This window comes from Rhinatrema bivittatum, chromosome 1, assembly GCF_901001135.1.
Source record: "Rhinatrema bivittatum chromosome 1, aRhiBiv1.1, whole genome shotgun sequence".
Classification (NCBI taxonomy): domain Eukaryota; kingdom Metazoa; phylum Chordata; class Amphibia; order Gymnophiona; family Rhinatrematidae; genus Rhinatrema; species Rhinatrema bivittatum.
Window position 1 is genome coordinate 183,157,188 of NC_042615.1, and position 21,915 is coordinate 183,179,102.

A 21,915-nucleotide genomic window follows, 5' to 3' on the forward strand; every position below is an offset into this window, starting at 1 on the left:
AACACATTGAAATCGTCGGTTCAGTGTGCTGCGGCAGTCAAAAAAGCAAACAGAATTTTGGGAATTATTAGGAAGGGAATGGTGAATAAAACGGAAAATGTCATATTGCCTCTATCGCTCCATGGTGAGACCCCACCTTGAAAACTGTGTACAATTCTGGTTGCCGCATCTCAAAAAAGATATAATTGTGATGGAGAAGGTACAGAGAAGGGCTACCAAAATGATGAAGGGGATGGAACAGCTTCCCTATGAGGAAAGGCTGAAGAGGTTAGGGCTGTTCAGCTTGGAGAAGAAACGGTTGAGGGGGGGGGATATGATAGAGGTGTTTAAAATCATGAGAGGTCTAGAACGGGTATATGTGAATCGGTTATTTACTCTTTCGGATAATAGAAGGACTAGGGGGCACTCCATGAAGTTAGCATGTGGCACATTTAAAACTAATTGGAGAAAGTTCTTCTTCACTCAATACACAATTAAACTCTGGAATTTGTTGCCAGAGGACATGGTTAGTTCAGTTAGTATCGCTGTGTTTAAAAAAGGATTGGATAAGTTCTTGGAGGAAAAGTCCATTACCTGCTTATTAATTAAGTTGACTTAGAAAATAGCCACTGCTATTACTAGCAGCGGTAACATGGAATAGACTTAGTTTTTGGTTACTTGCCAGGTTTCTTGTGGCCTGTCTTGGCCACTGTTGGAAACAGGATGCTGGGCTTGATGGACCCTTGGTCTGACCCGGTATGGCATGTTCTTATATACAAAAAAGCCATGATTTAAAGACACATTATCTAAAGTTCCAAAATTGAAAATTCTTCCCAGATCATTCGGTTTATAAAATCTGTATACAACTTCCCAAGTCTCAATACAGTTCCTTCTCATCAAACAGAGAAATATCTTCAACAACTAAGTTGCTATTCACAACTTGTAAGGTTGTAATAAACATTTCTTGCATTTGTTTATGACTTGTCGCATACATTTCCTTTATGGGGTTATTACGTAATTACATATAAACATAAACAGCAAAAATAAACAAAACTAATCAAGCAGTGCAATGCAAACAAAACATAATTCAATAAAATAATATAATCCAGAACATTTCAGAAAAGCATATTAATCAGTTAGATTTTTCATGATTATTTTATTTAAAATAGGATATTAAAATGAAATGAAGGCTTTCTAAGCGGTAAAGGCAATTAAAACAAGGAACAGTTTTGTGGTGCAGTTCTTAACAATAAAATTGATAAGGTATCCTAATTAGGGATGTGCAATCGTTTATCCCAAATTAGGCAATGTCCATGAAATTGCTTAATTCGGAATGGTTCGGGAGAACCAAAAAACGATTGAATTTTTTCCGAAATTTCAGAAAAAATTCATTTTTGAGTTAGTGCGTGCTAACGGGAGATAGTGCGCACTAACCCGAAAATCGGGGCCTCCGAAAACAAAAACCCCGTACCACGGGAAAAACGAATTTCTCATGGGGCGGGGGCCCTGAAATGAAGCCCGACATGAAATTTTAACCCGAGGCACATCTATAATCCTAATTACATTTTACCTGTTATTATTTTTACAGGACATGTATATCTATCTTGCAAGTGAACTAAAGAAGTTAGCGGAGATCTACGGTGAGAGACTGCTGGACACACCACACAATCCTATTTCTTTAGGTGTGTTACTAGTTTGGCTTTATGTTGGAATTTTTTTTTAAATACACCACTATTTAAATCCTGCTATTGGATGTTGCCTAATATTTCAGCTTTAAAACTTTAGTAACTTAATAAAACTAAGATGTAGACAGAAATGTAGTAGCGAGCTGGGGTAATCCAGTTTTTTGCACTGAGTGCCACATGTATGATTAGCTGTTGGTGAGGTGTTATACATGTGCACCTAGTGCAAAGAGCTTCTGGCTCTCAGAGAGCAACTCTGATCGCTGGATGCCAGAGTGGCAGACTTGTGCTGCTTTGGAGGAGCAAGTTCACCTGGCAGGAGACAATCACCTTCATGTGGCAGGAATTAATCCTATAGCTAGGACCTGTCCTCTAGGTGATGCCTTATCCTCAAGTACAGGGCCATATCCTCAGGAGGAAAAGGTTAGGACAGTCATTATAGCGAGTGGTTAGATCATTAGAAATGTAGATAGCTGGGTGGCTGGTAGACTTGGGAATTGCTTGGTAACTTGCCTGCTTAATGTTTAGATAGTGGACCTCATGCACCACCTAAATATGATTTTAGAGAGTGTTGAGAAAGCTGACTCGTGGTACATATGGGTACCAATATCATAGGCAGGTGCTAAATTTGGGCTTTTAGGTAGGAGACTGAAATCTAAAACCCTCAAGGGTTGCATTCTCAGAAATGCTCCCCGTTCCACGCACAGAACCCTAGAGGCAGGAGGAGCTCCAGAGTCTCAATGCATGGGTGAGTTGATTATGCAGGGAAGAGAATTCAGACTTGTTAGGAATTAGGGAACATTCTAAGGAAGAAGGAGCCTAGTTCGATGGGATGGGCTCCACATTAACCAGAGTAGAACCAGTCTGTTGGCACTAACCTTTTAAAAAGGAGATAGAACAGCTTTTAATCTAGACCAGTGGTTCTCAGCTGGTGTGTCGTGAGGTCCTGGGAGGTGTGTCACAGGGCCAGCAGATGGCTGCTTCCTCATCAGCCTGGGTGGGAGTTGGTTGACTTCTCTTACATTGGGCCTGATGGGAGGATACTCTCACTTCCTTCTCTTCTTTCTGGCCCAGTGGGAGGCTGTTTCCTCTTTCATGCAGATCAGAGCGAGACATTGCCAGCTCCTGCTGTTCTAGCCATGGTGGGGCACAAACTTTATCTTCCCCTGCTGAGTCTGGGTGTGATGCTGCTGCTGATCTCTTCATCATGTGGAGGGTGGGGGAAAGGAGGTTGGGGATGCTGGGAAGATGAAGGTGGAACAGAGAGGGAGTGTGGGGGCTGCTGAGCAGGAAGGGATGGGAAACAGGGTTGGGGTAGCTGGGCAGGGAAGGGGATGGCATGAATGAGGTAGGGAGAGTCAAGCAGGGCAGAGAGGGAGCACAGGGAAGAGGATGTGGTGGGTCAGGAATGCTGGTAAGGGATATGAGTGTGAGCAGATGACTGAAAGGGAATAATTGAGAAAAGTGAAAGTTCCCTGTACGTACCAGGATCAGTCCAGACGGTGGGTTATGTCCCCCGTCCAGCAGATGGAGTCAGAACAGACTTCGAGGGACGTCACCAGTAAGAGCCAGTGCTCCCTCTGCTGGAGCTCAGTATCTTTCTGACTCCAGCAGATGAGAGTTGGGGGGATCACGGCTCCCCCGCACTGACAGGGTTTCAAGTTTTGGTACGTACAGGGATTTTGGTGGCCAGGTTCTCCGAGCAGGGCTTTCAGGGGCCCACCCGGTTTAGGGAAGCTTTGGTACATCCCACCGTCTGGACTGATCCTGGTACGTACAGGGAAAAGAAAATTATTCCTTACCTGCTAATTTTCGTTCCTGTAGTACCAAGGATCAGTCCAGACGCCCACCTCTTTGGGATCTTTTGCTTCTGCTCGGGTCTGATGCTTGTCGATATATCTATATATTCAGTCTTTGTGTTTTATCTCTGTTTCACAGCTCCCTATAAGTTGGGTGCCTTACCGCTCGTTGGCGGTTTATTATTATCTATAGTTACTGCCTGTTTTTCAGGTATGTTTACGTTTATGTAACTTGATTCAAACCCTCTTTGGGTCTTTGGGCTTTGCTATACGTGGTACTGAGCTCCAGCAGAGGGAGCACTGGCTCTTACTGGTGACGTCCCTCGAAGTCTGTTCTGACTCCATCTGCTGGACGGGGGACATAACCCACCGTCTGGACTGATCCTTGGTACTACAGGAACGAAAATTAGCAGGTAAGGAATAATTTTCTTATGGAGGCATGGAAGGGGAGTGATGGAGTGCAAGAGACATATGTCAGTTTTGGGAATGTGCATTTCTTCTATCTTTGTACTTTGCTTAGTGTAGGAGGATATGTATTTCTGTTTCTAGTTCTCCAGTTTTGCCCTGCATGCAGAGTGGCTTTGAGGTTTCCATTCCAGTTTTAGTCTCCACATTTGGAATTTGTGGTCTTTTATTCTGTGTTTGGTGAAGGCTGTAACTGTATGGGTGAGTGAGGTGAGGTATTTTACTAGTAGGTAGGGATTTGTATCAATCTTGTTGTGTTTTCTCATTCTCAGTAGTGATGTGAAAAAACAAAGCAAGACCGGAGCCTTGGAAAGAAGATTTATTAATTGATTATACACAGCCCAACTCTGGCCAAAGTTTCACCTTTTGCGGCTGCATCAGGGGCTCTGAAATAACATAAATTTAATATCAAAATTATTTCAAAACAATTTCAAAACAAAACCCAATATTAAATAGTCGGTGATAAAAGGTAGACACAGCAACAGGAGAATATTAAGAAAGTGAAATACAATTCAAATTGTAAATGGTAAAGATGACAGTCTACAAGTTAAGATCAAGAACAGAGAGTGTTAATATTCTCCTGTTGATGTCTACCTTTTATCACTGACTATTTAATATTGGGTTTTGTTTTTAAATTGTTCTGAAATAATTTTATTGATATTAAATTTATTTTAGAGCCCCTGATGCAGCCACAAAAGGTGAAACTTTGGTCAGAGTCGGGCTGTGTATAATCAATTAATAAATCTTCTTTTCAAGGCTCCGGTCTTGCTTTGTTTTTTCACATCCGTGGCTTTTCTAGACCGCTTACAGTACTGTTTTGTGGGTCCTCATTCTCAAAAGGACATGTACTGGTGCTGCACTGTTGCCTTTTCATAGGAAGGGCTATTGCTGCTTGAGTTCTTGGAATTAGTGTTACATTGGTATGGGAAGGTTTGCTACACATGCTGAGTGTGTGTGGGTTTTTTTTTCAGATTTTGTATTTTATAATGTGCCTGGTAGTAAGGGGGTTTGTGTTTCTGTTACTGAGATAGCACCAGAATCAGAATATCTTTTTCATATAGTGAGTTGTATTTGACATATCCCAGTTCTGCTCTGCATCCATTGTTTTGGTGACGGGGGCGCAGTTGCGGGTTCCTGTAGATGCAGAACATGTTTACATTTAGCCCCGTGATTGTCAAGTGTTCAGTGTGTTACGCCTGTATGCATTATCTGCCCAGTGTGTCCCAATAGAAAAAAGATTGAAAACTACTGATCTAGACAATCAGTAGTTTTCAATCCTTTTTCCCCATTAGACAATGGGGAAAGCTGATAATCCCCATTAGACAATGGGGAAAGCTGATTTTCCCCATTAGACAATGGGGAAAGCTGATAATCGCTCAGAAAAGCATGGTTTGGAATGATATATCTTTGAAGGATACTAACAAAACCGGGAAATTAGGACATCCCAATAGAGAAGTTGGAATAAATGCTAAAGTAGCCCAGGTGCTTTTAAGTAAATTGCAGACAGAGCCGAAAGATTCCAGATTACACCTGTCAACTGATAAACATGTTTCAAAGTGTGATTTTTATTTGAATTGTCTGTATACTAATGTTAGAAATCTAAAAAAATAAAATGGGACAGTTAGAACTTATAGCACTGAATGAAAGGGTAGATATAAATGCCATTTCAGAGACAGGGTGAAAGGAGGCTCATCAATGGGACACTGATACCAGGGTACAAATTATATTGCAATGAATGGATGGATCAAATTGGTGGAGGGGTGGTCCTATATGTTAGAGCAGCGCTTCTCAATTGGTGTGTCGCCAAACACTGGCAGGTGTGTCGTGTCTTCCGGTGTCCCACTGCCCCATTGTACTTTCCTTCTCCCTTTTTCCAGCCCTCACGGGCCAATTGGAAGCCTCCTTTCTTCCTACGCCCACTGCCCAATGGGAAGCCGCCTTCATTCTGCCTGCCCCCACACAGGCCAATCGGAAGCCTCCTCCCTTCTTCCTGCCAGTGGGAGTAGGAAGAAGGAAGGAAGCCTTTGGCCGGTGAGGCAGGCATCGCATAGCCCGGGAGTGGGGTGGGAGGAATGGCAGTGTCGAACCCCGACGAAGCAAGGCCGCCAGGGAGCCCACCCTGTGGCGGCGAAGAGGAAAACCTGACCACGACCGAGGCCACCACGGAGCCCATCTCCGTGATGCCGAAAAAAGAACGCCCGCCGGAGTAAAGCCGCAGCAGAACTGGAGCCAATCCCTTCAGTGAAGAAGTTGTTTTTGGTGAGAGTTTGTGTGTGTGGGTGTGAATGGGTGCATGAGTGAGTGCTTGGGGGTGTGAGTGGGTGCATGGGTGAGAGCTTGGGTGGGGGTGCATGGGTGAGAGCTTGGGGGTGTGAATGGGTGCATGGGTGAGAGCTTGGGTGGGGGTGCATGGATGAGAGGGTGTGGGTGTGAATAGAAGCCTGGGTGAGAGTTGTGTGAATGGGTGTGAGAGCATTTGTGTGTGATTGAGAGAGAGAGACTGGTCAGGAAAATGACTGGTGTGAAAGAGACCGAGACTGGTCGTGGGGTCTAATTGGGGGGGTGTGTGTGTGAGTGACTGGTTGTGGGCACTAAGGACAGAGCCACAGCAGCCCTTGCTGCTTCTGGTGAGTGCTATTGGCCTGGAAGGGAAAGGAGTAGGAGAGTTGCTGGAGAGGGTAAGTAAAGGTGGCTTTTTACATTTATTTTTCTTGATTAACTGCCATTTTAATTATTGGGCATTATGCAATGTGTGCTGTTTTGAAATATTGTATTGATATTTGGACATGTGTTAATAATTTTATGAGTTTTTAATTGTTGGATATTATTCTGTTCAGCAGCTGTTTTGTAACATGCTTAGTATAGCTTTACAATTATTTCTGTGTGGGGCTCTATAGCAGCTTGGCTTATTCTGTTTTCTCAATAGGAAATGTATTAGTGTTTAGGGCCTGGTTTAATAGTTGTATTTCTTAGATAGGATTGTTACCGTTTGAGTGTGTTCCATAATACAGGTGCAACTTTGTGCAGGTTAATTTGTGTGCATTATTGCAAATCCTGAGTCTGTTAGGTGCTATATTTTTCTTTCTATTTCTCCAGGTTTGCACTGCATCGGAGTGGCTTTTTTGATTTTCCATTCCAGTTTGTCTCCATATTTATAATTTGTGGTTTTTCTGTACTTGGTGGAGGTCAGTTCTGGGTGTGTGACAGAGGTGAGGTATTTTACTAGCATGTAGGCATTTGTATCAATCTTATTTGTTGTGTTTTCTCAATAGGATATGCATTAGTGGTAAATTACTATCTTTTCATAAGGAAGGCTATTGTGCTTGGTAGTAAAGGGAGTTTGTTTTGTTTTACTGAGATGTCATCAGAACATCATCTTTGTATGGCGAGTTGTACAGGGTAATGCCCTAGATATGCTCTGCACTTATTGCTGGGGGTTGAGGGGATTCCTGTGGATGCAGAGTGCATGTTTACATTTAGCCCTGTGATGGTCACATGTTCAGTGTGTCACGCATGTGAGAACTATCTGTCAGGTGTGTCCCAGCCAAAAAAGGTTAAGAACCACTGTGTTAGAAGGCATAAAGTTGAACAGGATAAAAGTTCTGCAGGAAACAAAATACACTTAAGAATCTTTATGGATAGAAATTCCAAGTGAGAAGGGGAATAGAATACTATAGTGGGGATGTACTATTATTCACCTGGCCAAAATGAATAGACTATCAAATGCTTAACATTTTAGGGAAGCTACCAAAATTAGCAACACAGTAATAGCTGATTTCAATTACCCTGGTATTGACTGGGTAAATGTCACATCAGGACATGCTAAAGAAGTAAAGTTCCTAGATGAAATAAATGACTGCTTCATGGAGCATAAAGTACAAGAATCGATGAGAAGGAACTATTTTAGATCTAATCCTTAGTGGCACACATGATTTAATGCGTTGAAAACAGGAGCGAAGACACTATGAAAATCTACTGTAATAGCATTTAACTTTCAAAAGGGAGACTATGATAAAATGAGAAAAATGGTTAGGAAAAAAAACTGAAAGGAGCAACTGCCAAGATTGAGCTTACATCAGGCATAGGCTTTGTTTAAAAATACCATCAAGGAAGTCCAGATCAAATATATTCCATGTGTTAAAAAAGGTGGAAGAAAGGCCAAATGGTTGCCAGCATGGTTAAAAGGTGGAGAGAGAGAGGCTATGCAAGCCAAAAGTACATCTTTCATTAAATGGAAAAGGGATCTGAATGAAGAAAACAGGGAATGGCATAAGCATTGGCGAGTTAGATGAAAAGCATTGATAAGGAAGGCAAAGGCAGAATTTGAAAAGCCGCTTGCTGTGGAAGCAAAAACTCGTAACAACTTTTTCAGGTACATTTGAAGCAAAAAGCCTGTGAAGGGAGTCAGTTGAAACATTAAATGATCAAGGGGTAACAGGACTACTAAGGGAGGAAAAAGCTATAGCAGAGAAATTAAATGGATTATTTGCTTTGGTCTTTACTGGGGAAGATGTAAGGCAGATTCCCATGCCAGAAGTGATATTTAAAGGTGATGATTCAGAGGAACTGAAACAAATCTGTGAGACTGGAAGATGTAAATGGGCAAATCGACAAACCAAAAAGTGTATATATGTATATGTATGTATATATGTATATATACACACCTTATTTTCCGGCGTATAAGACGACTTTTTAACCCCTGAAAATCTTCTCAGAAGTCGGGGATCGTCTTATAGGGCAGCGCTTCTCACCGGTGTGTCGTGTGCTCCCGGTCTCTCCCGCTGCTCTTCCTTCCCTGCTGCCGTTGCCGCTGGGCTATCAGCACGTTCAAGCCCAGCGGGAACGGCAGCGGTGCAAAAAAAAAAGCTGTGGCATCAGCGGCTGGCCTTTTCTTCTTAGTGTAGCTGTGTTTAAAATAGGTTTGGACACATTTCTGAAAGAAAAGTCCTTAAACCAGGGCTTCCCAAACCTGACTTGGGAACCCCATGATCAGTTGGGTTTTCAGAATATTCACAATGAATATGCATGTGATAAATTTGCAGATCATGAAGACTCAATATATGCAAACTTATTTCATGCATATTCATTGTGGATATCCTGACTGGCTGTGGGGTCCGCAAGACAGCTTTGGGGGACTATGAATACCACTATTTGAAATTTTTCTATAAATCCAATAAAGCAAACATTGGACTTGTTCTGTGGACTTGAACTATCTACCAAATCATTATCTGTGAGTGTGATTACATAGGTGATTTGGTTCTCCACCAGTTTTTCCAAGCAAGCCCTGCCATAAACCATTATTAAGGTGGACTTGGGGAAATCCATTGCTTATCCCTGGGCTCAGCAGTATGGAATCTACCTTTTTGGGATCTTGCCAGGTACTTGTGACCTGGATTGGCCACTGTTGGAAACAGCTTGAAGGATCTTTGGTCTGATCCAAATCTTATCTTCTTACGATATATTCACTCGCAGTGATATTTAAATTGAGACTAGATTCTCTCTATCACACTATTCAGAACATGAAAATCCTCTAATATGTCATGGGTTGGCAAAATACCATACACCCCCCCCCCCCCCCCCCCCAGCAACATTGCAGTTGGCAACATAATTCAGCCAAACGGGATTCTCTCTTCCCCAAAAAAGTCACAGAGGGCCCCCCCCCCCCCCGCTGCTGCATGCCCTCTGGCATTTTTTATTTTATTTAGATTTATATTCCACTTTTCACACTTTTTTTTCTGCACTTCAAAGTAGATTACATTCAGGTACTGTAGGTATTTCCCTATCCCCAGAGAATACGTTTGTACCTGAGGCAATGGAGGGTAAAGTGACTTGCCAGTGGTTGGTAGCCCACTGCTCTAACCACATGCCATTTGGTTTCACGTGCCCCTGCTGTGAACATTTTCAAAATTCACAGGCTGGCTGAGGGCATCTTGTGCATTGCAAGAATTGACACAGCCTGCTCGTGAGTTTTGAAAATGATCAATGTGCCATCATTTGACAGGAAGCTGTGTGTTCTGGGAGGAAGGTCTTTGTGGCAGGCGTGACGGATTGCTGACCCCGGAATACGATTGTGCCGCTGTGAAGTACCGTATGTCAAATTTCTGAAGATCTTACCCTGTAAAGGGGCCCAAAAGAGCTGAATTTATATGAAGCTTTGATCTTGAAATGGTCATGATGCTAATCGCCTGCCTTCTGGTTGGACTGAGTCCCAATATCTTCACCTTTCAGAAGAGAGAGTTTTTGGACTCTCTCCAGAGTGATACTTTTCGGCTTTGGAAACATGGCTTCATACTTGAGTTTCCAGCAGTAAGCAAAAATTCTTAAATTTGATAATAGTTTCTTCAGTTGGCAGATTGTATTGCAGGAGATTGGTAATCAAGCCATAATAGGACATTATTCCCAATCAAACAGATTGCTGTGGAGCAGTGGCCAGCATCTTGACCTCTGATTTAGAAATTAATTTACTTATTGTGGCTTTTTTTTAAAGAATTTGTAGGCAGTACCACTTTAACCATTCAGCCTCACACTATAAGGCCTTTATAGTACTTGCACTAGAGTCTATTATATTTTACACACACACACCCTTCTTCTGTTAAGAACATAAAAACAAGATGTTCCATGCTGAGTCAGCCCAAAGGTCCATTGAGCCCAGTATCCTGTCTCAGACTGTAGCCAAGTGGCCAGACCTGAAGGAATAGAGAGGATGAAAAGTGATTTAAGGAAGCTTGAATGAAGGTTTGGCAGTTGGGATTCAATGCCAAGAAGTGTAGAGTCATGCTTTGGGATGCAGTAATCCAAAAGAACTGTGTGAGATGGGGAAGTGAAAAATTAATATGCACCGACTGGGGGAGGGACCTTGGGATAATAGTGTCTGGCGATTTGAAGGTAATTAAACAATGTGACAAGGTAGAGGCAAAAGCCAGAGGGATGCTGGGCTACATAGAAAGAGGAATAACCAGCAGGAAAAAGAGGTGATAATGCCCTTGCACAGGTTTTTAGTGAGGCCTCACCTGGAGTACTGTGTTCAGTTCTGAAGAATGTATCTTAAGGATAAGGACAGGATGGAAATAGTTGAGAGAGAGACGCCTGTGGTAGGTAATTCAGTGTTTGCCCTTGTTCCTACATAGATCTTTGGTAGCCAAATATAAAACGAGGGCTGGTTATGCCACAAGTAAGGTAGAAGGCAAGATGGCCATGCAGGGAACTAAATTTCCCAGCTTTCTTTTCTGCCTAGTCCTTGGCAGAGAGCCACTGGGTATGAGTCGTCAGCACAGCATTAGTAGCCCACCCAGCTGCATAAAGGGGGAGGCTGATGCTGCATAAGGAGGAGCCCGGGGAGAATCCTGGAGGATCTGTGTGCCCAGTCCTAGAGCAGAGCACAGTTAATGGGAGTGCTGATTATGAAGCAAGAAACTGAGGAAGAGGACTTGGGTGCAGGAAATTCCAGGCTATACAATTAAGCTAAGTGGATTTTTCTTTTACCTTATGCTTTCTTGCATTGCTGATAATTGGGAGGAAAAGGGCTTGTAAAGAATACAAGATTTTGAGAATACTACTTTCAGAAACCAGACCAGTTTTATATAGAATGTTGGCATGAGTAATGCTGAAACTGGTAGTTTACTGTGCTGAAGAATACAGAGCCAATGTAAGGGTACAGGTGGGCTCTGATTTCCTGGGGAAGCCAAGCAGGACATGGACTTGCAGAAAACTAAACTTTTCCTGAATTAGCAAGCTAGTGCTGAAAACAGGGAATGGAGATAAGTTGTCTTCCCTACCTGGCGATTGTATGGAAAGAAAATGGGACTAGTTGATAAAGCAGGAACGAATTCAGAAGATGAAACATGCAAATTTTTGTAAACTGCATTTGTGAAAACTGCACAGAAGTAGCAATTTCAGGTAGCCTGTTTAAACCTCAATGTGCATGAAGCAAAGCTTAATTGGTTCAGCAGGCAATGCAAGTCAAACTGCAAGGGGGAAAGGAATTCACAGTGGAAGTGCAAGGTAACTAGATGTGTAACACAAGGTGAAGTCTCTGAGTGAAATTTAATTGTCTGGATAAAGAACAAGCTATGGAAAGTCCCAAGCAAGCTCGCAAGATAAGACACCAGTGGGGCAGGCTGCATTCTTGCTTTAAGCTGGGTTGTTTGTGGAAGACCATTCATTTTATTTTAAATTATTTATGTACCACCTTTTGGTCCTAAAACCAATCAAAGCAGTGTACAATCAATAAAAACTAGAGTACATAAATTTACAATACATACTTTATATGTAATTGTACAAAAACCACCATTACAAAATCTTAGAATACCTTAAGGCATCAGAAAATGCATTTCCTATACCAGTGCACAAGTAAACCTTCATGTTTCCACAAGGTACAAAGAATGCTTACAGCTGCGGCAGAGCGGGATAGTCCTTAATAAATGATAACATTTTAAACTTAACCAGAAGAAATGCTAGCTTTACTCAGGAAAACTGTTTTTGTGAACTGACAAAGTGAAAACTTGAATGTGCATGGAAAGATAACCACCTATTTGATTAGCCAGCAAAGTGCTTTAAACTAACCAGGCCTTAAACCCACACTTCTTGGCCAATTAAGTGTTCAGGCTTCACAGAAGTAAGATTTTTTTTTTTTTTTAACTAATTGAAGGAGAGCTTTAAGTGTGGGACTGAGTTATTTATTTATTTTTATGTACCGGCATTCAATCTGAGATATCACATCTGTTTACATTCAGGTACTGTAGGTATTTCTCTATCCCCAGAGGGCTTACAATCGAAATTTGTACCTGAGGCAATGGAGGGTAAAGTGACTTGCCCAAGGTCACAAGGAGCAACAGCAGGACTCGAACCCTGGTCTCCTGCTCTAACCACTAGGCTATTTCTCCTCCCAACCAAAGAATGTGACCTTATATGCTGTAGCTGAGGCGTTACCTATGAAGAGTACCAGAGGGAATGACGTGCTGATTTAAGTTATTGAACTCTTGTGCAAAAGAGGAAGAACTGGCCAGTCAGGGAATTCTTCTGCATATGTCTGAACTGGAGACTTTTCTAGGAACAGTACCAACAGCAGCAAAATGGCTTTCCTGTTAACTCTATAATCAACCCAAGTCTTATAGCCCTTGGTGGGAAAATTGACAACAAGTTTTGTTTAGAGAGCGTGAATTATGACTAACATTTGAAGAAATATATTTCTGCTTGAAGAATCACTTTATCTGGATGAATGAAAGTTGTACACATGCAGTTTTGAAAATAAAAGCCATTGTGTGAAATATTTCTGCCACTTGGAACTTTGTAAAACTGCAAACTAAACCTACTGATTGAGGCTGGTCTACTCTTGCTGTGGCTGGAGGAGAGTAGCCGCTGTTACTGGTAGCACTGGAATGAACAGGCCCAAGACTCTGGAACCAGTTACCAGAGGCGATATGTACTGTCATACAAGTGTTTTCAAAAAAGTGCTAAAGACCTACCTATTTGAACTGGCATTCCAATAACTCAGGTCTCTTTTTCTTTCTAATACTTTGTTTTTGCTTTTATTTTTTTTATTTATAGAAACAGAAATGATGGTAGAAAAGGACCAAATGTTCCACCCAGTCTGCCCTGCAAGCTTATGTTTAGTATCTACTGCACTGTGCAGGTTACCCCCATGCTTATCAGTTTTCCAGACTGTAAAAGTCAAGGCCCTTGGATGCTGTTTGAATCCAATTTCCCTTAACCATTGCCATGAAAGCAACGTTGGAGTTGTATTAAAAGTATCAGGTTTGGTGATTAAGGGTAGTAAGCACCGCAACAGCTAGTTACCCCCATGTTTATTTGTTCCCCAAACCGTAAAAGTTGGAGGACTTGTTGGCTGCTGTCTGAATCCACTTCCCCTTTTTTCGCTCACTGCCATTGAAGCAGAGAACAATGATGGAGTTGCATTGAGCCTTGATACTGTTATTTGTTAAGGAAAGCAACTGCCACATCAGCAAGTTACCCCCATGCACGCTTTTCTTTATTTCTAGCTTTTAGAGATCCACAGTGTTTATCCCATGCCCCTTTGAGTTCCTTGACTGTTTTTGTCTTCTTCACCTCTTCTGGAAGGGTATTCCAGGCATTCACCACCCTTTCCATGAAGAAATATTTCCTGACATTGGTTCTGAGTTAACCTTCCTGGTGTTTCATTTCATGACCCTTAGTTCTATTGATTTCTTTCCAACGACAAAAGGTTTGACGATATCTGAAGGTCTGTATCATTACCCCCTGCAACTACCTTCTTTCAGGGTGTACATATTCAGATCCTTCAGCCTCTCCTCATAAGTCTTCCAGTGCTGACCCCTCACCATATTGGTTGCGCTTCTTTGGGTTATGGGCACCAGTATTGAACTTAATACTACAGGTGAGGCCTCACCAAGGACCTGTACAAAGGCATTATCACTCTCTTTTTTTTTCTTACTGGTTATTCTTCTCTATGCAGCCTAGCATTCTTCTGGCTTTAGCTATTGCCTTGGCCCATTGCTTCGCCATCTTCACATCATCGGACACTATCACACCAAGGTCCCTCTCCCAGTCCATGCACATTAGTGTTTCACCGCCCATCACATAAAGCTCTTTTGGATTACCACACCCCAGATGCATGACTCTGCACTTCTTGGCATTGAATCCCAGCTGCCAAATCTTGGACCACTTTTCAAATATTTTTAAAACACTTTTCATTCTCTCCTTCAGTCGTGTCCACTCTGTTGCAGATCTTAGTATCATCCGCAAATAGACAAATTTTACCTTCTATTTCTTCTGCCAGGTCGCTCAGAAAGATATTGAACAGAACAGGTCCCAAAACTGATCCCTGGCACTCCACTCAACACCATTCTTTCTTCAGAGTAGGTTCCATTTACCATTACATGCTGTTTTCTGTCCGTCAACCAGTTTGCAATCCACGCTACTACTTTGGCTCTCACTCCCAAGCTTCTCATTTTGTTCATGAGTCTCCTATGTGGGACCATATCAAAAGCTTTTTCTAAAATCCATCAAGTGTTCTTCCCTGATCCAGTTCTCTAACCCAATCAAAAAAATCAATCAGATTTGTCTGACAGGACCTTCCCCTGGTGAATCTATGCTGCCTCAGATCGGGCAACCCACGGGATTGTAGATAAGGCACTATATTTTCCTTCAGCAGAGTCTCCATTAATTTTCCCTGAGGTGATGATGCTAACTGGCCTGTAGTTTCCAGCCTCTTCTTTGCTCCCACTCTTGTAAAGCGGGACCACCACCGCTCTTCTCCAATCTTGCGGCACCACGTCCGTTTCCAGGGATCTATAGAACAGGTTCTTCAGCGGACCCGCCAGCACATCTCTCAGCTCTCTCGGTATCCTAGCATGTATCTCATCTGGCCCTATGGCCTTGTCCACTTTGTTTTCCTAGCTCTTCACATACATTCTGTTCGGTAAACAGAGTTTCATCTACTCCATCCCCTTCCAAAGTCTTGTTAAATAGCGACTGTCCTTCTCAAAGATCTTTGAGCACCGAACTGAAGTATTTGTTTATTTCGGCCATTTCTTCGTCTCTCTCCACACATTGATCATTGTCACCTTTCAATTTCACTATACCACTTTGGACTTTTCTTCTTTCTCTGATATATCTGAAAAATGTTTTGTCACCTCTCTTTACCTCTTTGATTCTTTCTTCTGCGTGACTTTTAACTTTCTTGATTTCTTTCTTCATCTCAGTCAGTTTTACCAGATATTCTTCACTGTGTTCATTTTGGTATCCTTTATATTTATTGAACGCTGTTCTTTTTGCTTTTATTTTATCAGCCACCTCTTTTGAGAATCAGATTAGTTTCTTATTTCTCTTACTTTTGTTTACTTTTCTAACATATAGATTTGTTGCCTTTGTAATTGCTCTTTTAGTTTGGCCCACTGTTGTTCCACCTCTCCCATTTTCTCTCTTCTAGTTCTACCTCCAGGTATGTCCCCATTTCAACAAAGTCTCTATTTTTTAAATTCAAAACCCAGGACTTCATGTGACTTCTCTGTATCCTATTTGCAATATCAAACCATACCGTATGATGATCACTAGTGCTGAGCTGGGCACCCACCTGGACATTAGAGACAGTATCCCCGTTAGTGTGCACTAAGTCAAGTATCACATCCTCCTTCGTGGGTTCCATTACCATTTGTTTGAACAGATCCCCTTGCAAGAGATACACTATCTCTCTACTTCTGGTAGATTCCGCAGAAGGGATTCTCCAGTCTACATCTGGCAGATTAAAATCTCCAACAATCAACACTTCTTCCTTCTTTCTCTCCTTTTGGATGTCTTCAACCAGATCTCTGTCTAGTTCTTCCATTTGAGTCAGAGGCCTGTAAACCATTCCAGTAAAAATGGATGCACCATCTTTTTATAGTATGGCCCATAATGCTTCTTCTGTACCTCACATTCCTTGCGGTTCAGTTGCTTAGATATTTTTTTTGATATAAAGAGCTAATGTCCCCGTTTTTCCCACCACTGTCCTTCATTAACAAGTTGTAGCCCGGTATGGCCATATCCCAGTCATGAGAATCCATGAACCATGTCTCTGACCGCAACAATTTCCAAGTCCACCTCCACCATTAGGGCCTGCAAGTCTGGGATTTTATTGCCAAAACCGCGAGCGTTTGTAGTCATCGCTTTCCAATTTTTCTCTCTTGATTTGTTACACTTCCTAGTCACCTTTTCTGCTTTTTTGAGATGATTCATTGTATTTTCTCCTCCCACTTTCTGTATTGCTTGGGGATGACGTATCAATTTCATTGGCCATCTCCTGCTACCCCATTCTTTAGTTTAAATGCCTGATAATATATGATCTGAATTTCTCATTTAGCATCCTCCTTCCTGTTATAGACAGTACTGTACTTTAATATGTTTTTATTCATTTCTGTAAGCCGCTGTGAACTATCCCAGGAACAGGTTAAAAGAATTATATAAATAAAATAAATTAATCAGAATCCTGTGGGAGAAGGGTTTATTGATGCAAACTGAGAGACTCAGCAGAGAAGGTATCTGTGGGTACAAGTATATACTCTTTCAGCCTTCCAGGCTACAAGGGGAAGCTATGGATATTGAATGAGACAGATCCAGATAGGTGTCTCTCCTTATGTAACGAGGGCCCAGGGATGTTGAATTGAAGCCCTAGATACAGGTAAGGCGTGCTCCATGCACATGCTGCCAGGGGGAACCCCTTTGATTGTTTTTTATTTATATTGTCATTGGTTAACTATAATTGAAGCCTAAAATAGTGTTACCAGCTATCCAGTGGACCTGTACTCACTTGGAGGCTAGCACCTCACTACAGTGACCAAAATGGTGTGGGTTCTGCATCATAAATCATATGAGATGAGATTGAAGGACCTGAATATGTAGAGAGAAGGTACAGGGAAGATAAGATACAGACATTCAAATACCTGAAAAGTATTAATGCTGCACAAACATCAGTTCTTTTCTGCTGGAAACTACATAACTAGGGATCATGATATGAAATTCCAGGAGGGTTGACTCAGAACCAACATCTGAAAATACTTCTTCACAGAGAGGGCGATAGATGCATGTAATGTCATCCTGGAAGAGTGATGAATAAGAGAACAGTAAAGGGCATGGGATAAACACTATAGATCCTACAAGCTGGAGGATGTGAATGAAAAATGGGGTAGCCTACGTTAACTTTAGATTAACATTTCTGCATGGGTGACTTGCACGGAGCGGCAGTTACTACCCTTAATAGAAGGCATGGGGGTAACCCGCACTAAGTGGCAGTTGCTCCCAAAAACAACTTGGTGGGTAGATTGGATGGACCATATGGTCTTTATCTGCCGTCATTTAGGAAGTACTCAGCAAATCCCAAAATCCTTGTTGCTTACTCCCAAAGATGGGGGGGGGGGGGGGGTGTTGTTCCCTAAGTCCATTTGGCTGCCAATGGTTTAATTTAATTTAAAAATGTGTTCTTTCAAAGCAGCTAACTACATAAAATACAAAGATAACATAAAATATAATACATTAAATACAATCCAATAAATTCAATACAACATTTATCAGGTATGGACTTTTTCTCGAGGAACTTGTCCAAACCCTTTTAAACACAACTGTGCTAGATATATTGACCACATCCTCTGGCAACAAATTCCACTTCTTAAATGTGTGTTGAGTGAAAAAAAAATGCTTTCTTTAATTAAGAACATAAGAAGTTGTCATGCTGGGTCAGACCAAGGGTCCATCAAGCCCAGCATCCTGTTTCCAACAGAGGCCAAACCAGGTCACAAGAACCTGGCAAGTACCCAAACACTAAGAAGATCCCATGCTACTGATGCAATTAATAGCAGTGGCTATTCCCTAAGTAAATGTGATTAATAGCCGTTAATGGACTTCTCCTCCAAGAACTTATCCAAACCTTTTTTGAACCCAGCTACACTAACTGCACTAACCACATCCTCTGGCAACAAATTCCAGAATTTATTGATTAGTCTTAAATGTGCTACTTGCTAACTTCATGGAATGCCCCCTAGTCCTTCTATTATTCGAAAGTGTAAATAACTGATTCACATCTACGCGTTCAAGACCTCTCATGATCTTAAAGACCTCTATCATCCAAGCTGAACAGCCCTAACCTCTTCAGCCTTTTCTCATAGGGGAGCTGTTCCATTTTGGTTGCCCTTCTTTGTACCTTCTCCATTGCAACTATATCTTTTTTGAGATGCGGCAACCAGAATTGTACACAGTATTCCAGGTGCGGTCTCACCATGGAGCGATATAGAGGTATTATGGCATTTTCCATTTTATTAACCATTCCCTTCCTAATAATTGCTAACGTTGTTTGCTTTTTTGACTGCTGCAGCACACTGAGCCGACGATTTTAAAGTATTATCCACTATGATGCCTAGATCTTTTTCCTGGGTGGTAGAACCTAACATCGTGTAACTACAGCAAGGATTATTTTTCCCTTTATGCAACACCTTGCACTTGTCTACATTAAATTTCATCTGCCATTTGGATGCCCAATCTTCCAGTCTTGCAAGGTCTTCCTGTAATGTATCACAATCCGCCTGTGATTTAACTAAGCACCGGTCCAAGTACAGATATCTGAGACACTCCACTGTTTACCCTTTTCCACTGAGAAAATTGACCATTTAATCCTACTATCTGTTTCCTGTCTTTTAACCAGTTTGTAATCCATGAAAGAACATTGCCTCCTATCCCATGACTTTTTAGTTTTCTTAGAAGCCTCTCATGAGGGACTTTGTCAAACGCCTTCTGAAAATCCACATACACTATATCGGTTCACCTTTATCCACATGTTTATTAACTCCTTCAAAAAAATGAAGCAGATTTGTTAGGCAAGACTTCCCTTGGGTAAATCCATGTTGACTGTGTTCCATTAAACCATGTCTTTCTATATGCTCTACGATTTTGATCTTGAATAGTTTCCACTATTTTTCCTGGCACTGAAGTCAGGCTTACTGGTCTATAGTTACCCGGATTTCCCCTGGAGCGTTTTTTAAATATTGGGGTTACATTGGCCACCCTCAGGTACAATGGATGATTTTAAAGATAGGTTACATATTTTAACTAATAGATCAGAAACTTCATTTTTGAGTTCCTTCAGTACCCTAGGATGCATACCATCCGGTCCAGGTGATTTGCTACTCTTTAGTTTGTTGATCTGGCCTACTGCATCTTCCAGGTTCACAGTGATTTCGTTCAGTTCATCTGACTCATCACCCCTGAAAACCATCTCCGGAGCTGGTATCTCCCCAACATCCTCATTAGTAAATACGGAAGCAAAGAATTCATTTAGTCTTTCTGCAATGGCCTTATCTTCCCTAAGAGCGCCTTTAACCCCTCGGTCATCTAATGGTCCAACCGACTCCCTCACAAGTTTCTTGCTTTGGATATATTTAAAAAAGTTTTTATTATGAGTTTTTGCCTCTATGGCCAACTTCATTTCATATTCTCTCTTCGCCTGTCTTATCAATGTTTTACACTTAACTTGACAATGCTTATGTTTTATCCTATTTTCTTCAGATGGATCCTTCTTCCAATTTTTGAAGGATTGTTTTTTGGCTAAAATAGCCTCTTTCACCTCACCTTTTAACCATGACGGTAATCGTTTTGCCTTCCTTCCACCTTTCTTAACGTGTGGAATACATATGGACTGCACCTTTAAGATTGTATTTTTAAACAATGTCCTTTTATATCTTCTGTCTGCTAGGATCACGGGGTATCCCCTAGTCCTAAGTTTTGAATGACTTCTTTTTTTTCTCAAAAGAAGTACTCGAAGCGGTTAAGAGCAGTTGAGATTTGAAAGGGTAAATATTTGTTTCCTATTTACCTGTTCACGCCATTCATGATATAGACCTCTATTATATCCCCTCGCAGTCATCACTTCTCCATGGTGAAGAGCCCTAATCTATTTAGCCTTTATTCATAAGGGTTCTATTCCCTTTATTTTTTCTTGCCATTCTCAGTACCTGTTCTAGCTAGGCTCTATCTATCTTGAGAGAGTGTGACCAGAACTGCACACTGTACTCAAGGTGCAGATGCACCATTAATCAATCCAGAGGCATTATGATATTCAGTTTTGTTCTGTGTTCCTTTCCTAACATTCTATTTTTTTTTTCCCACCTGTTATTCACAATGGGGCGGATTTTAAAAGGCCCGAGCACGTAAATCCTTCCAGATTTACGTGCGCAGGACCCTCGCGCGCTGGTGCGCCTATAGCCCCGGGGCTTTCGAAAAGGGGTGGGAGGGGGCGTGTCCGGGGGCGTGCCGTGGCGTTTCGGGGGCGGGCCCGGGGGCGTGGTCGAGGCCTCTGGACCAGCCCCTGGGACCGGAGGACGGAGTGGGGCTGCCGGCGACGCGTGCAAAGTTACGCCTGCTTTCAGCAGGCGTAACTTTGCTGACAAAGGTGGCGGGGGTTTACTTAGGGCCGGGGGAGGGGGTGGGGAAGGTGGGTGGAGGGCGAAGGAAAGTTCCCTCCGAGGCCGCTCCGAAATCGGAGCGGCCTCGGAGGGAACAGGCAGCGCGTGCTGGGCTCGGCACGCGCAGGTTGCACAAATGTGCACCCCCTTGCGCACGCCGACCCCGGATTTTATAAGATACGCGAGGCTACGCGCGTATCTTATAAAATCCAGCGTACTTTTGTTCGCGCCTGGTGCGCGAACAAAAGTACGCGATCGCGCAATTATTTAAAATCTGCCCCAATGCCTCCAAGAGTCTGTTTTGGGGTGATTGTATCTAATATGGAGCCCAGCATTTATATATATATATATATATAGTTAGGCTTGTGTTTCATTTTATCTGCCATTTATTTCGGTCTTGCAAGGCATTTCTGTAGTTCTTTTAGTCTGCTTATGTCTTAACTATTTTGAATATTTTTGTGTCATCTGCAAATTACATCACTTCACTTGCTCACTTTTCTAGATTTTTAATGAATAAGTTAAACACTGGTCCCAGTACAGATCCCTGGAGTACTCCTCTATTTACCTTTCTCCACTTGGAAAACTGACCATTTAATCCTACTGTTTCCTATCTTCTAACCAGTTACCAATCCACAGTAAGACATCACCTCCTATCCCCATGACTTGTTAGTTTTCTGAGGAGTCTCTCATGACAAGTATTAAATGCCATCTGAAAATCAGAATACACTGTATCGCTTAGTTTACCTTTATCTACATGCTTATTCACACCTTCACAATATTCTAACAGATTAGTAAGGCACACCCTCCTTTTACTAAATCAGTTGGCTCGCTCCCCCAATTTACCACTATTAAACCTGGATCAATTGCTCCAGGTCTGGGTTAGTTAATTGCTCTTTACTCCCTATTCTTTTCACACTTAATACTAGTTATCTGCAATAGGTTATTCATATACGTTTAATCTACAAACATTTGAGTGTGCAGAGCATTAACAAAACAAATGTAAAACTTGAAATTTAGTAGGGGTTTGTTTTTTTTTGTATTTAAGGCCCCTCATTCTTGGCCTTGAAC

General features: G+C 42.0%; 1 protein-coding gene across 1 annotated transcript in view; it reads left to right on the forward strand.

Annotated features, from left to right (window-relative positions):
* The window catches only part of SEPSECS (Sep (O-phosphoserine) tRNA:Sec (selenocysteine) tRNA synthase), a 113,761-nt gene that overhangs the window by 85,467 nt on the left and 6,379 nt on the right, over nucleotides 1-21,915 (forward strand). Inside the window, exon 9 of the mRNA XM_029590040.1 lies at nucleotides 1,568-1,661. Within this exon, the coding sequence (XP_029445900.1) occupies nucleotides 1,568-1,661 (94 nt within the window). The remainder of the gene's footprint in view (nucleotides 1-1,567; nucleotides 1,662-21,915) is intronic.